Source organism: Chionomys nivalis, chromosome 2 (assembly GCF_950005125.1).
Source record: "Chionomys nivalis chromosome 2, mChiNiv1.1, whole genome shotgun sequence".
Taxonomy (NCBI): Eukaryota; Metazoa; Chordata; class Mammalia; order Rodentia; family Cricetidae; genus Chionomys; species Chionomys nivalis.
In genome coordinates, this window is record NC_080087.1 from 40,964,493 (window position 1) to 40,980,123 (window position 15,631).

A 15,631-nucleotide genomic window follows, 5' to 3' on the forward strand; every position below is an offset into this window, starting at 1 on the left:
ATGGCTATTTAATATATGCCAGAAACAAAATTACATACTTTGTCATATTATAAACATTAAGTAGGCCAGTCCACAGACCACCTACAGTTCTTTTGCAGAATATACTACAAATTCAAACTATAGGTCTTTGTGAACACTGGCATCTAGCTAGGAGATATTCCTGCTGGTAAACGCATGAGGAATAGGTCACCTACCAAACTCATGCAGAAAATAAACTCACGCAGAAAATAAAGGCTTTGTTTTTAGAGTAAGAAAACTTGAGGGCCAACAAGATGGCTCAGTGGGTAAAAGCCCTTTGGGTTCAATCCTAACAACCTAAATTTAATCTCCAGAAATCATGGAGTTCTGGAGTGGTCCTCTTACCTTTGCACACACACACACACACACACACACACACACTAATTAATAATGATAATAATAGTAATAAATAAGATAAAATTTTACAAAAGTGAGAGCACTTAAGACCTACATCCTAAAATCAAAATTGATTGGAAGTAATCAAGTTTCTCCAGCAGTTATGAACTTCAACTTTAAAGCAATATATATGTTTAAACTACATGTGACACTTCGGGAGTAAGAAGCTGAACTTACTAATAATATGAAAATAAACCTCGTGGCTGGAAGAATTGATGTTCAGAAGACTTCAATTAATAGTAATAAAATGATTTGATTTAATTATTATGATTAATTTTTAAGGACAAAGAGACTAAAATTAATGTTGTGAATTTCTAGACCTTATGTGGATTAAGCTTTGAGACAATTCACAAAAAGAGGTTAAACTCGAAATCTCATATTGCACTTGAGTCAGCTATAAAGTTTCATACCCATCCCCCATATAACCTCAAAAACTTAAAAACAAGACGGCGTATAACAGAAATACTGCCAATAAATCATCCTTGAATACTTTTAGTTTTTCCCCAGAGTACCACAGATAACATCCAGAAACCCAAACAAACCAATCAGGAAAGGTTTCAGACACACTGACATCCAGGGCTGCACTCTAAGAGAAGCAGGAGGCGGCGGAACGCCGACCTCCACCCTTAGTCTTGGTCTTCGGCAGCTCCTAAGTCGTGTAAGTTAATACTGAGTTCATAAAACTCAGCAGTCACAGTCAGAGAATAATAACAATAATAACACAAATAAAAATAGGCTCTGGTTAGAGTGAAAGTATCCATTTACTGCCGCCCTGCTGAGGTACATTTGACCACCAAAAGCAGAAAGCTATTAGCATCTAGAATTAATGGGTACAGTGGTTTTCAAGGAAGATATTTCCAGGATGGACACAATGTAGACTCAGCAAAGTTTCCCTTCAAGAAAAACAGAGCTTCTGTTTCAAAGAGTACTGATTAAGCCTAATACCATTAGGGGTCCATGGGGGCCTTGAGCTGTTGTTGCTCCCGCTTTTAACCATCAGCTAGTTTCTAAACCGAAATTTGGGGGTTGTTAGTTGACTTGACCAACAGTCAAGTTTCAGGAATACAAGAGCAAACCCACAGTGCGGGCACGGTGCAGACGCACAGGCCCTTGGAGGTGTGAGGCTGGAATCTCCACAGTTCTCAGGCCTTAGCCTCCCTCCCAGTAGCATGGCCCCTGTTGACCTGTATGGACTCATTTTCCACAAAGCTCTCCATGAGATGAGATGAGCAATACTGAGTGCGACACAACTCTTAGAAATTCTCAGTGAAGTTTATTGATGGCAATGAAAACAGTCACAACTAAAATTCAAGCCAAGCAAATTTACAAAATGAAAATAGTCTAAAGTACTATTAATTGCTTACTATATGCCTGGCAAATATGGCTTAAAAGTTAACAATATTTTCTCTGTAAAAATATAAACACTGACTCCATCTATATGTATCAGTCCCTGAACTTAACCAGGTTCAAAAGACACATCAAAATAGTCTCTAAAGCAAAGATCATTTTGAAATTATTCGATTTTGATTTATAGCAGTTATTTATATAAAAATTTTAAACAGCACAGGTCGTTTCTATAAAACGCTTATTCTTTCTTGATTGTCAACGTCATGATTTTCACTCTTGGCTGGATTTTTCTTCCTTGGCAATTCTTTTTGTCACGCCACTAAAATATTTCTCACGAAAGGAATTATGACCTTGGTATGGTAGAAAATGGTCACTCAGCAAGTGTGAATACTGGTCCCGGTCCTGGCAGGAGAGAAACACAAAGATAAAGACATGTCAGTTCCTTCAGTTGCCCTTGAACCGTGGCAGTCACCCACTCCAGGTGCATTTGCTTGGCTTCACTGCATGAACAGCCGTCCCACATCTGCATTGCACTTGGAAATTCAAGGCAGCGTCACTTCAGCCTCACTGGAAACTCAGAACACTGAATGAAGGAGACACTTTCATTGCTCAGGGCAGAGAGAAAATTCCAAAGAACATGGTCAGACTACAATTGCTTGTCATTCCTGGTTTAACACACACTGAAATCATTGGGGCTACGGAAAATACCAAAGAAGCTTCTACTCAAGGACAAAGGGGTGTATCAAGGAACCGTGGCAGTACTGCGATGTCATAAGATCACATAAGGCTGCACACTACATCCACATCCATGAGTGCAACGAAGGATTCCAACACAGGAGATGCAGACACAGGGTGAAGAGGGGCTCCATAGTACAAATGTCACAGCCAAACAAGGACTGGTACTCAGATGGATAGTCACTGGGCACTGAAAAAGTCAATCTGGGTCAGGATGACCCAGCATTCCAGTTTAGGTGAGAGAAGACTGCTGGAAACTGAAACATTAGCTTCTCAATTTCACAAGTTGTGAAGCAAACCTAAAAATAAAGTACAGTGTCCTATGCATTTCTTTACATTCATATTCAATTACACATAGACATTTGGGGGTTTAGTCTAAATTTACATATCACTTTGTTGAAGGGCATCTTGCTTTGCTCTCTCGCACAGAAATCGGAACACCAGCATCACGTTCCTCCAGCTCTGCCTTTCTGTCCGCTATTCTCCTTACGGCTCCTATTGCCACGTATGACCTCTGAAAGCAGACCATGTAACTCCACAGAATACCCTCCCCAGCGAGGAGGACTAGGAAGACCAGAAACGCGGAAAACCTCTTTGGCTCAGGCTTCTAATATGACCTCATCAAGAAGGGAGAACAAAAGCCACACACACGGTGGAAAACAGGCTTCCTTTACAGACCAAAGAGAAAGTGAGGCAGATATATTATCAAATATATTATCACTGAACTAAAGGAGACCAGTAAGACAAACTGGTGATCCAGGACAGAGAAAGTGACCAAAATGATGCATAGGCATGGATGAAAATATCACACCAGTATTTTGCTCAGTATAGGCTCATAAGAAAAAAAAAAAAAACCCTAAAAGACTACATTTTCCTCAGTGCCATAGACACAAGACAGCAAAGACATATGAAAGCTGGCCTAGGATCATTAACCATCAAAATACAAGAGCTCAGGGGACAGGGGACAGTCTCATTCTCTTCATATACCAGGAACCAGAGGAATCTGTGTTGGCTAAGTGCATGAGTCTTGGCTCAAATGTTCCCTTTTAAGATCAACTATCCCCCAACTGTGAAACAACGTTACAGGAACTCCTGGAGCCCCAAAGCCCCCAATCCCCTGAGCAGGCAAGGATCTTGGAGCAGTTAAGACTTGCTTTGAGGTAAGCCAGACAGTTTTGGGACTGTGGCTAAAATTTCCACCTATGTGGACACACCCTAACTGACAAATGTTCCTCATGGACCATCCATCATCACATACACAGAAATGCCACATAAAATGACATCACCACAACTCGAAACAAATAGCACAATCAATTTTTGTTTCCTCTTTCAAAGACTCCTTGTCCATCTGTCGCTCGCTTCCTTTACCAGGGCTCACACCTGAGATGATGGTCTTCAGCTCCGCAGTTTCCATGGCCTTTCACTGCTCTTCCTGCCAAGGGATAGCCGTAGGCTTTTTGTTTCGTTGTCCTTTGTTGTTGTTGTTGTGTTTTGTTTTTTAAACTCAGTATCTTGAAGGCCAACGAGATGTGTTTCTTTGAAAAAGAAAGTGGATCCTCAAGCAACAGTCTTTGATCTTCCTCCTTCACCCAAGCATGTCTGGAGTTTGACTTTTGTTTTTTCTAAGAGTTCCAAACCTGTCTACAACTATCAATCACAGTGTCATTTATACATCACAGAACTTCAATCCTGTAAACTTTTCATAAATATGAAATACTGCATGCATATGAAATCAAAATAGAAAGAAAAGAAGACTGTGTGATGAAGATGGAAGGACGGCTCTGCCCAGTCCACAGCAGTAGGGCCGTAATGAGGGGACCAGTCGCACAGAATGAACAAATAGTGCATCTGACTGCACTCTTGCCGGCTGCTGCTTCTTAGCCAGTGATAGTGTCAGCAGGAAAACACAGAAACCAACAACAGCTCTCTGACCTCTCCCCATTCAGACAGTCAGCAAATGTAAACATTAGAAGAAATAGACAGGTTCCTTCAAAAAAGAACTACTATGGATTTGTTATCAACTGAGTCTTGTCTAAGGTAATTATCTAATTTTCTGCATTCTTTTCATCTACGTGTTGGAGAGGGAGAAACGGAGATTGAAAGAGCTTTAACAATCTGCCACAAGCCATACAGCTGGAACGCAGTACCGCCTGACTGCGGCCCGAGTCAGACATCAAAAGCTCATGCTTTCTTCATTATCCTTCTGTCCTCCTTAAAAGCTAGAAGTTACAGGAACACATAGACGACTGAGTCAATTTTCCACATGGCAGATGAGTGGGTCCTTTAAAATGAGGTTTGACATTTAGAGGTCATTCCTCCTGAAAGAGCAACGTTATGGTAGCACACGCTTTAACCGCTGTCCTATCAGTTCCGCTGATTCCAAACATAAGCCATCTCGGGAGTCTAACACAGTTGCCAGAGTAGCCTCATGAGGTAGTGGTTCACTTTTATGTGTACACTACCCTCTGCTGGCTGATGCGGACAGTCCTTCTTCATGGGATTTCCTGATGTGGACTGAAACCCGTTTCCAGCTGAAAAGACTCTACACCTGACCATCAGAAACATGCTATTTCATTTGCTGTTTTCAAGTCTTGACTGTTCAGAACACCTACAACCATACAACCCTCATATGCCCAGGGTGACCTCATTACTTAGACAGCATTATCATTTTACACATCATCTAACCCACAAGAATGATGCAGAAATAGGAAAACACACATGCACCTCAGAGAGTCTAAGCTTGCATGATTCATCTGTGTGCAAACTAGCAAGTCATTCTGTAGAATACGAAAGGAAAAGTTCACTTCTAGTTAATCGTGTAGGTTGTACTGTTTTCAGTTTGGAGGCAGAGCGCACCTATTTATAGTGCAGACTGTCCTTGAAATCTCCATCTTCCTGTCTTTGTCTCCAGAATAATCTCTGAATTATAACCATGCATCTTACACCTACATAATTCTATTTAAAATTCTGTACAATTTAACTCCATATAAGAAGACAGCATTAAAGGGAATTTAAAGGAAATTAAAAGGAAAGTATTCAGTCACTCATAATTTTGTGTATGAATTTAAGGGAGCATAAATTATCAAGAGAAGAAACAACTACATGGCCTGTAGTAACACTCGAAATTGTCATTTTCAGTAGAACTAAAGACACTCTGGATTATACAAAAAGTATATTTTAATAGCGCATCTCAAAAACTACAGCACACTGTTTAGGCTGAAAAGGAACTACAGATTCTTCATTGAGAAGCCCATTCAGGTAAAACTATTTAACAATCTCCGTCTCCCTCAGAAGTTTGCCATTCTCTTGTGTCACCTCCTCCTTAAATAAGGGAGGGGTTACGTTTTCTAGTTCAGCTGCTTTTTGGTTTATTTTACATGGAAAGTAAAGCATACAGGATTAAAATGGTGACCCAGTGACTTTTAAAAAAGTAATGGTAAATTTTGGTTTATTATTATTTAAACAGGAAACTTTTAGCTAGCTCTAATTACCTGCTCTTATTCTTCCTTAAAATGGTTTAAATACTGTTCAGTATGATTGCTTTATTTTAGATGAGGCAGCCCAAATAATCACTAAACAGTTACTATTTGTTCTATGCATATGGTGAGGAAAAGAATTGAGTTCTGTGAGGTCACAGAGCCTGATGGGAGACAGACATAAAATGTCGCACCTCCAGACACACATGTACACAGTGGTATTAAACAGTGGGAGGAACAGCAACTGTGTGAACATGAAGAGGTGAAAAGGAAGGACAGGGTTGGCTTCTCTAAGGAAGAAGAGTGCACCTATTTACAGCTCAGACTGTCCTTATCTGGGAGCTGCAGAAGAAAAGTAAACCCTATCACACACAGGAGGAAACACTCAACACACACGATTCAATGAAAAGACACTGAAAACAGAAAAGCGAGCCCATTTTGGAAGCTGAAAGGAGACTGAAGGTTAAGGCTTATTGTCCAAAATATGAAGTGGCACCAATTGCACCTAGAGATGATGCCAGGAACACAACAGGGTGGTCCAGATGTTAGATAAGAACCTGTAATTTTATTCTAAACTTTTCAGAGTTATCAATACAATTTAAAAACTATACTTTTGTTATCATTCTCTTTCTAGAAAATATTCTGGCCACAGTACAGGAAATGAAGTGGAGGGAGAATGTGCAGAAAGAAGCAAAGGAATTGGGAGACTTACAATACATGAGGGCAGTGACACCTTACCCTGTATGGTCCTTAGAAAAAAGAAGCGGGGGAGGGGGATGGATATATACACAGAAAACTCAGCTACTCAATCATCCCAACAGATTTCTCAGAAGTCTTCCTTAACTCCATTGCCTCCACACCAACTATCCAGTCACCAATCACACCATGTCTGTATTCTTCTCCACACCAACTATCTAGTTACAAATCACATCATGTCTTCCTCCTTCTCCACAACAACTATCCAGTCACCAATCACACCATGTCCGTCTTCTTCTCCACACCAACTATCCAGTCCCCAATCACACCATGTCCATCTTCTTCTCCATACTAACTATCCAGTCACCAATCACACCATGTCTGCCTTCTCTTACTCATTCACACCCTCTGCAGTCATGTTCTACCTCTTCCGGCTTATCATTCATCTTTGTCTGAAGCCTCCTCAGAGAATCACAACTTATCACCCCACAACTCAGACTTACCTATGAACTGAAGTTAGGGCACCCTTCACGAAGCATACACTTCTGCCACGCTACAACCAATATCCTTCGCAGGCTTGCCACCAGATAGGATAAACCTGAACCTGGTATGTAAGGCTCTGCACATGGGCATATCTGGTTCTTCAGGTCGTCTCCTGCTGTTTCTCCCTCAATGCCCCGCACTCCATTGAAGGTGAAGTATAAGGAGTCCTTGCATATCCCACATCCCTTCTCATTGCTCTCCAGCTTACTTAAAATGACAGCTACCTACCAAGTGGTTACCTCTTGCCTCAAATATCATCTCCTCAGATGAATGCTTTCTTCCATGCAGCACCTCTCACACACCACTACAAACCCCAAAACCTTAAGTTGGAACCATTTTGGTGACTTTCTCCTAATGAACAAGTTCGCTACAAGGTCTACTCAACCTCAATACTTGATAAAATGGTCCCACAATGAAGGCTGATGTGAAATAAAATAGCTTCCCTCTGTGAGCATATACTCAAGTTAAGAAAAGAAAATACACAAAAATAGGAAAGGTTAATGAACGTAAAATATATTCAGTGACACAGTTCCTCTTTTCGCACGGTACCTACTGCAGAATTCACCTGTGCTCAAATGCTGATATTATGTCTATTCTCTCAGCAAACACTCAGTCACCAGGTACAAATGTCCTCAACTTCCTCCTGACACTGGACACCTATCTTCTGTGGCTCCTGCTGACTTAACTCTAAACCTCTTCTCTCTCACCACTTGAGGACCCACATTGAGCAAAGACAGCATCCTGCTTCACAGTGCAGCTCACTGCTGAGCTAACTTTATAGACTCTCCAAATCATCAGTTAGATATCAAAGGGCAACAATTAACTTATACACTGCTTGTTCTCTAGGCTTTCGGGAGTTCTCTACCTGAAGGATAAGCTCGCAGGATGCTAAAGTCATTTAACAGAAAACCAAACAGTTTCTATTGTAATTGTAGGTCAGTTTTAAGTTGTCTCTTAGTAAGTGACAGCTCCTGATAGTGAGAAAATGATTTCTTCTACATCACTAGTATTAAATCACTGCCATTACCAAAGCAACAGGAGTTTATACATGGCAAATACTTGAATACAAACGACTTATAAAATTTATTCCATGATAAAGGAAAACCAGCAGTGGCGTCACCATAGTAAATGCCACCTAAGTAGGAGTGTTCATCTCCTGTTGTCAACAAGGACTATGGCTGGCGAGAAAGAGTTAAGCACTGAACACATTCTTGAAGAAGTGTGAGGAAGAAGGCAGAGAGATGGGAGAGAAAAGCAGCAGGTTGGCTTGTTTCTCGTAATCAGCAAACAGTGGAATGAAATGTGAATGACAGTACTGAATATAATGGACCTCGGTTCAGCTTCAGGGTAATTACCCATGTCCGGCTTTTGTTTAAAAATCCTGCTCTCCTTATCAAAGCTTTCCACTGTTCTACATCTGGTACTGGACAGTAGCCATAGAAACCACTTGTGCTAAAGTTATACAACTATAAACAGCACTAGGCCATTTCCAAACCAAGGACAAGCAGGTCAAAAGTCTGGTATCTAATACCATTAAATCTGTAGTGTTATTCTTAATGGGAACATAGAAAAGGTGAAATCTTTATCCCTAAGTTACATATTCACATTTATTCAGTTCCTTATAAAAGTAATTTCAAGATATTAAGCAATCCAAAGTCTATGATATTACATTAAAATTTTATCTAGAGTCTCAAAATGACTGATCATTAATTAATGAACTTTGGGCACTGAACACTCAGCACATAATTTCATCCTAAGTGTGACATGAACCCTGTGAACATTCATGCTTAGCATGATGACACAACAGTACGAGTGCTTTCCACATGTATGTATTAAAGTTTACGTCATTATAAATGCAAATCTGAATGTTGAATATTAAAATAGCCAACATGTAAGATAAAAGCTCAACATCAATTAAATATTGCATTTTAAATTCAATTAGAACTAACAAGAATCTTTATCTTCTTAAAGAACAAAGGATAAATAACATACAAAAGCATCTACCTGCATAAATAAACGCTTTCAACTTTAGTTTTGAAACAATATTGATCCTGAGTGACTTTTTAATATTTCCACAATCAATTAAAAGAAAAACTAATAAAGACATATCTGTGTATAAATAAAGACCAAAACCAGGTAAAACTGTTTTGCTTATGGGCAAATTCAAAGGCAAGCAAGACAATGGCTCCTGTATAGGTCAGAACATGGTTTTACCAGAAGGAAGGGCATGTTTACAACAACACATTTTTCTAAATGGTCACAAATAGGGGTATATTTGGAGGACTGCACTGCTCTGTGACCTTGATCTCATAGTGACTATATAGATATGCACTTCCTAAGTATTCATCCAACTGTACATTTGTCTGCTGGGAAAATGCACATAAAATCTCAGCGCTGAATTCTAGGAGTCATAGGGTGGAAAGGGGATGCAAATCCACATCTGAACTGGGAAACACCTAGAAAGCCAACTTTAAGCTGAATATCCATGAGAATAAAGAAAAAAGCTACAAAGCAGAAATTCTGTCCGTCATACAAGAGTTACCAAGGAAGCGCCCAGGACTCTATACCGAGTCCCATTTCCTTCAACAACACATGCACTAGTTCCTTGAATCATAAGTCAGCCACACTTAATGATTCTACTACATTGTATTTTTTTAAATCTGTTTTACTATTGCTGCTCTAGAAATTGCAGAATCCATGTCTGCTCGGACTTTAGTGAGCTGCTTGCCTCTACACAGTAAGATTCATATCTATTAATATGTGTTGCAAGAGCCATACATCTGAACTGGTTACTCTTGCTGGAGTTGGTGACTCAATTTCTCAGGGCTTGTCAGTTTGTTTAGCAAAATCATTTAATTGAAGAAGAATGAAAGAAAAAATGGTGACCCTCTAAGATTCAAACCCAAGAAAAGGTAAGATTAATAACAAAAACAAATTTTCTTGGAACTGAATTCAAACAGCATGCCACAAAACATCACTACAACCATGTTGCCTTCTCAAGACTTCAAGTGCTTCATGCCAAAACAAAATGTATAGAAATATTCTGACTTCCCATGCAAAATATTTGAAAGTTTATCTTTTACTCTCTCATATATCATATTATGACAGTAATGAATATTGGACAATTCGGCGTAAACTGAGTTTATATTCAATTATCATGTTCTTATATAATGTAATTCTACTCAATTTTATTGAACAATGAGTGAATTAGCATCTACAAGTAAGTCAAAACACATATAAGGTACATATGCTCTACTACATGATGATGATGATGTACTTATCTTTAATCAAGTATCTATTGTAGAGGAGACTAGAAAGGCTGCATGCCTTTGTTTTCTTTCTTCTTAATCTCGAGGTTCTGGAGAGACGTGGTTCCGTGGTTAAAGGAACATATTATTCTTGCTGAGGACTAGAGCTTCGTTTCTAGCACCCACATTGGGTGGCTCACAACTGCCTGTAACCCCAGTTCTAAGGAATCTGATGCCCTCTTCTGGTACCCATGGACACTTGCACATACATGGCATACAAACACAGACACACATATACTCACACAGAGATGTATGCATGCATGCACGCATGCATTCTCAGATACTTACATATACATGAATAAAAATAAATCTCTTAAAGAAAAAAGGTCAAGAAAAACCTGTGAAGTAGCTACTCTAGGTAGTATTTCATCTGGTTCTAGTAGGTACTGGCAGAAGCCACTGAGAGCATACTGATTTTAGGTGGCTTGCACTGAACCCATAGTCCCTTGTATACACTCTGTTCTAATCTAGAGATTTCTGGAGATTAGAATTCCTTTATGTTTTGGAGATTAGTATTTTTATTCAGTGAATTTTATATACAAATAAATGTTTCATAGAATTATCACAACTATACACAGCACCATTAACCGTGTGTCAATGAGAAGAGGAAAAGTGACCTTAGCAAAACTTATTACATCCTGTCATGGCATCCTAAGTACACTGGCTAAAAACAACAGAGAAATTAGGAGTTTGTTTAAAAGAGGCTAGGAATTCAATGCTTAAGAATATTTGTTGCTTATCTATTTTTGTGGTAGTTACAATGAACCCCTAGGTCATGTGTGTGATAGGAAAGCATCTTGTCCCTAAACAGCATGCACAGACCTTTAATATCAACACACTACAAAGGTAGAAATAAGTCCAGGTAGAAGATTATGTGATGTAGGAAAAGGGTCAAATTTCAAAGATAAAGACAAGGATAAAGACTTGTTTTCAAGTCTGCTGTTCACTTAGTCATCAGTGTGCTATAGGAAGGCTCTTTATCTCTGAAATGGTGACATAAACTCAAAAGTGTTTACAGAGAAGAACCAAGAAAACAGGGACTTAATTCATTTAGTCTGTAGAATATATCAATTAAGGATAATAACAATTCATTTAGTTTCTAGAATATATCAGTGAAGGATAATGACAACAAAAATGAGGTTCTTCTTATCAGGTATCTTCATAATATTGACATGGTTATCAAGAGCTTCTTCACAATTCACACAAAATAAACAAGTCTAAAACTATAGCCAACGATGTAAAGATATAAATATTCATATTCATTGGACCAATTTTTATGACTTTTTTCTACATTTTAAATGGTGGGAGAATACTTTCAACAACATAACAAGTAAGCCTAACTTTAAACTGGTTAGACCAAACAACTGTCAAGTCAAAAGCAAAACTACATTCAGTGTAAAATCTAAAATTAATATTCATTCACTGCCAAGATCAACAGCACTGAACAAGCCTGAGAACAATTTGTCAGACGTGACTGTTTGACAATTCTGGGTTCGCCTGTGTTATGAAGGGCTGCAGTGCTGATGTAACTGCAGACATTCCTCGGCAGGAAAGAGAAGGCAGAAGTGAAGCAATGAATTAAAAACAAACATGGCAGAGAGTCACGTTAACAATACATCAACAGTTAATCCCACACTACTTAAGACTTGCTAATGGAGCCTGTACTAATGTGACCAGTAGGAGGAGGCTTTCCTTATTAAAAAAAATCAGTTTCAGCATGTGTGGTGGGGCAGCACTGGGACAGAGGCAGGCACACCTCTGAATTGGAGGCTTGTCTCATCTACAGATAAATTCCAGGACAGTCAGTGCTATACAGTGAGACACTGTCTCAGTGCACACAGGCACACAGGCACACACCTGCTTCAAACAAGAACTAATGGAAAGCGGGAAGCCAAGTCAGGAGCAGTCCTGTTTTTACAGGTTGAAAACACCAAGGGAGATGAGCTTATTTATCATTTTAATATACAGTAAGAATTCTCAGAAGCCCACTTTCCTTTGACTTTGAAATAAATTTGCGTACAGAAGTATAAATTTGGAAGAAAAACAGACTTTCTTAAACTATACTCGGGAGAAAGCATATATGAAATTAGTTCACATAAGATCCTAGTTTATTGTTTGTTCCAGTTTCTGTAAAAACAGAAATGGCCAAGAGTCTTCTTCATAGCTGGGCAATTCCGTGGGACACAATTTATGGAGAACTGTTATTGATGTATGCAAGTCATAAAGAAAGCTCAAGTTACATATTTTGCTTTTTGTTAACAAGAATTAAAGCTATAACATCCACAACTACTATTTCCGTCTTGTTTAACTATTTCTTTTGTCCTGGCACATAACACAACAGCTACTAGCATCATTCATTACCAACTCAAATGATTATGTTAAATGCTATAATCCATAGAAGCTGTAAAGCCACTATTAAATGCTCCAACACCTCACTTCCTTTAACATATCAAGAGAAAAACATACAAATACATGAGATGCCACTGACGGAACGGAGAGTGTCTCTACCAACAACCAGCCTATTAAGCTGATTATGGTTAGCATTAGGGACTAACATAACCCCCAACGCTTAAATAAGCCCTACTTCAAAATCTAACTATTTTCCAAGACAAGGCCTTTGAGGCAGTAATTAAGGGTAAAAGATGTCGTAATTGTAAGCCTTAATCCACTGTAACCAGTATCTTTGTGAAAAGGAAGAGACAACATGGGCAGGCTGACCAACAAAGGCTGTGTGAGGCACTGCAATAAGGGAGACACTAAGATGCCAGGAGAGCAGTTCTACCTCCTAGAAAACAACCTTGGCACTTCCCACTTCCACAAACGTGAGATATTTCTGTAATTTAAAATACCAATTCGCTTATAAATGTTTATACAGCAATTTATCAGCCTTTATGGAATTAAACCTATAGAGCCCTAGTTCTCTCTTGCATCAAGTAAACCAAGAACTTAAGTGTCTTACAAAGCAAACCGAGTCCAGAAACTTGAACTGTGATCCTTTTTCTGTTCCTAACTTAAGTCTTTTATGCATAGTAAAAGCTACACTGATTTACTTATTTCATTGGGGAGTGGCTGCATGTGTCACAAATCAGAGAACATCTTGTGAAAGTTGGCCCTCGCCTTCCATCTGGGTTCTAGGAATCAAACTCAGGTCGTCAGACTGTGGCACTTCTACCTGGAATAAACAGCCCTGAGAACAGCACAAGCAACTCAGGGGAAACACAAAGTTTAGCTGGTACATGGAAGTAAGCCTACAACTGAAAGTATTTAACACATTACCACCATCAGACAGGTGGCTTTGAGTCAGAGTGGCCAGTACTGATCAGTCAACTGCAACGGACAGTAAGATACAGGGCTTCATTTGGATGGAAGAACTTCCGGCTCCAGAAAGTTTCCCATGTGTTCCAGCATTCTGTGGGAGTAGCTCCTAGACAGCTATAGCAATGAAGGCAGCAGGGAGTGAATGATCAGGAAAGAAGTGCCGTGCTCCTTAAAGCAAGTTTCACAAAAAGTCAAGTTCAGATGTTGAAACTTTATTAGAGCTTATGCCTAGGATTATGTTCGCTATTCATGTGCATTAATTTGTGTTTGTAATTATTAAAACTTAATGAGAGTCTTCTGAAACAAACAAACAAAAAAAGACACAGGGCTTCTACTGGATTCAAAATGGACATTTTTTAAGGTTGTCACTGTGCCAATAAATATAGAAACCACTCTTGGGAGCTTCTGAACTGCAACGTTCTAAACAACTAATGGTACATTGTCATACTTGGGACAGGACTTGATTTCCACAAGGAACTCTAATTAGGAAGATTATCCAGTACAAAATGTGTAGTATCAATGGTTTCGTAGTGATATCCCTTCTTAAATGTAAGTACACTGATAAACTTTAGGACCACACTGGAAAACCGTGTCCATCCCATAAGTATCTAGTGTCTAAATAGTAATCGCGGAGATGAGGCTGGAACATAAACAGGTGGCTGTTCTGTTTTTTTTAATTATTACCTCACATTCTCATCAAACCACACATATCTATACACCCAAGCATAAAAATACCCACACATCTAGTAGTTAACCATCAACTACTTATCTAGATGAATAGCTTAGTTTCCTAAAAAGTCTTGATGTTGGAGGATAATTACGGAGGATAATTTATACCATGCTGAAAACTTTATAAACATTATCTAGTAGTAAAAATTATTAACTAAAACATTTTGCATAAAGTAACATAAATGCCATATTTTAGGAGAATCTACTTAATAGATATGAACAAGATAAGGAGGAAGATTGGGATCTGTCAGCGTAAACCAATTATGTGCTAATAAGAATCTAAATTAAAGGCAGATAACTAATGGGAAAGGGATGAAAGATGCAAAGTGACAGACACAAAAGGCAGTGTATCAATTACTATTGTGAAAGACACATAAGGTATAAATTAGATAATAATCAATCAAATGCAGAGTGGAGATGGGCATTAGAAAATATTCAGGCACAACTGTTCTGCTTGCCCTAGAAGAACAAGGCTTGTCCAAGCAGCCAATACATTTGGGAGAGCCAGTCAGTTCGGGGAAGAACAGCACAAAGGACATTTTTTCCTGGTACTGAAGTGGCATTAAATAAGGTACTAGTTACATCACTTCTAATCTAGATCTCTAGATAGAAAGTAATAAATGTTATTAAAACTTAAATATAGTGTGTGTTTGCGTGTGTGTGTGTGAGAGAGAGAGAGAAAGAGAGAGAGAGAGAGAGAGAGAGAGAGAGAGAGAGAGAGAGACTATGAGAATGAATGAATGATTGCTGGCACTGTACTCTAACAAATGAGGATATTTTCCTTGCTTCCTTAAATAAAGAATCATTGTCTCAATTAAAATTTACAACTCAGCCAGCGAGATGGCTCATCAGGTAAAGCTGACTGCCACCGAGCCTGATGACCTGAGTTCAATCCCTGGAAACAAAATGGTAGAAGGAGCGCACCAACTCCTCAGGTGTCCTGACTTCTACACGTGAGCCATGGCATGTGTGTGCATGAACACATTCTTAATAGATAAACATAAACATTCAAGTCTGTAGTCATGGAGTTCTGCTTTTGCAACAGGACACCTAAGAAAGCCCATG

The 15,631-nt window shown here is 39.0% G+C and overlaps 1 protein-coding gene across 3 annotated transcripts in view; it reads right to left on the reverse strand.

The window, feature by feature from the left end:
* Window positions 1-1,492: 1,492 nt before the first annotated feature.
* Window positions 1,493-15,631, reverse strand: part of Trmt11 (tRNA methyltransferase 11 homolog) — a 49,877-nt gene continuing 35,738 nt past the window's right edge. Inside the window, exons 13-14 of one of the 3 annotated variants that reach the window (XM_057761655.1) lie at window positions 3,877-4,031; window positions 1,493-2,163 (exon numbers count right to left, since the gene is read on the reverse strand). In XM_057761655.1, coding sequence (XP_057617638.1) covers window positions 2,136-2,163; window positions 3,877-4,031 — 183 coding nt within the window. In that variant the 3' untranslated portion in view covers window positions 1,493-2,135. The remainder of the gene's footprint in view (window positions 2,164-3,876; window positions 4,032-15,631) is intronic. The other 2 variants (XM_057761657.1, XM_057761656.1) reach the window with 2 other exon arrangements.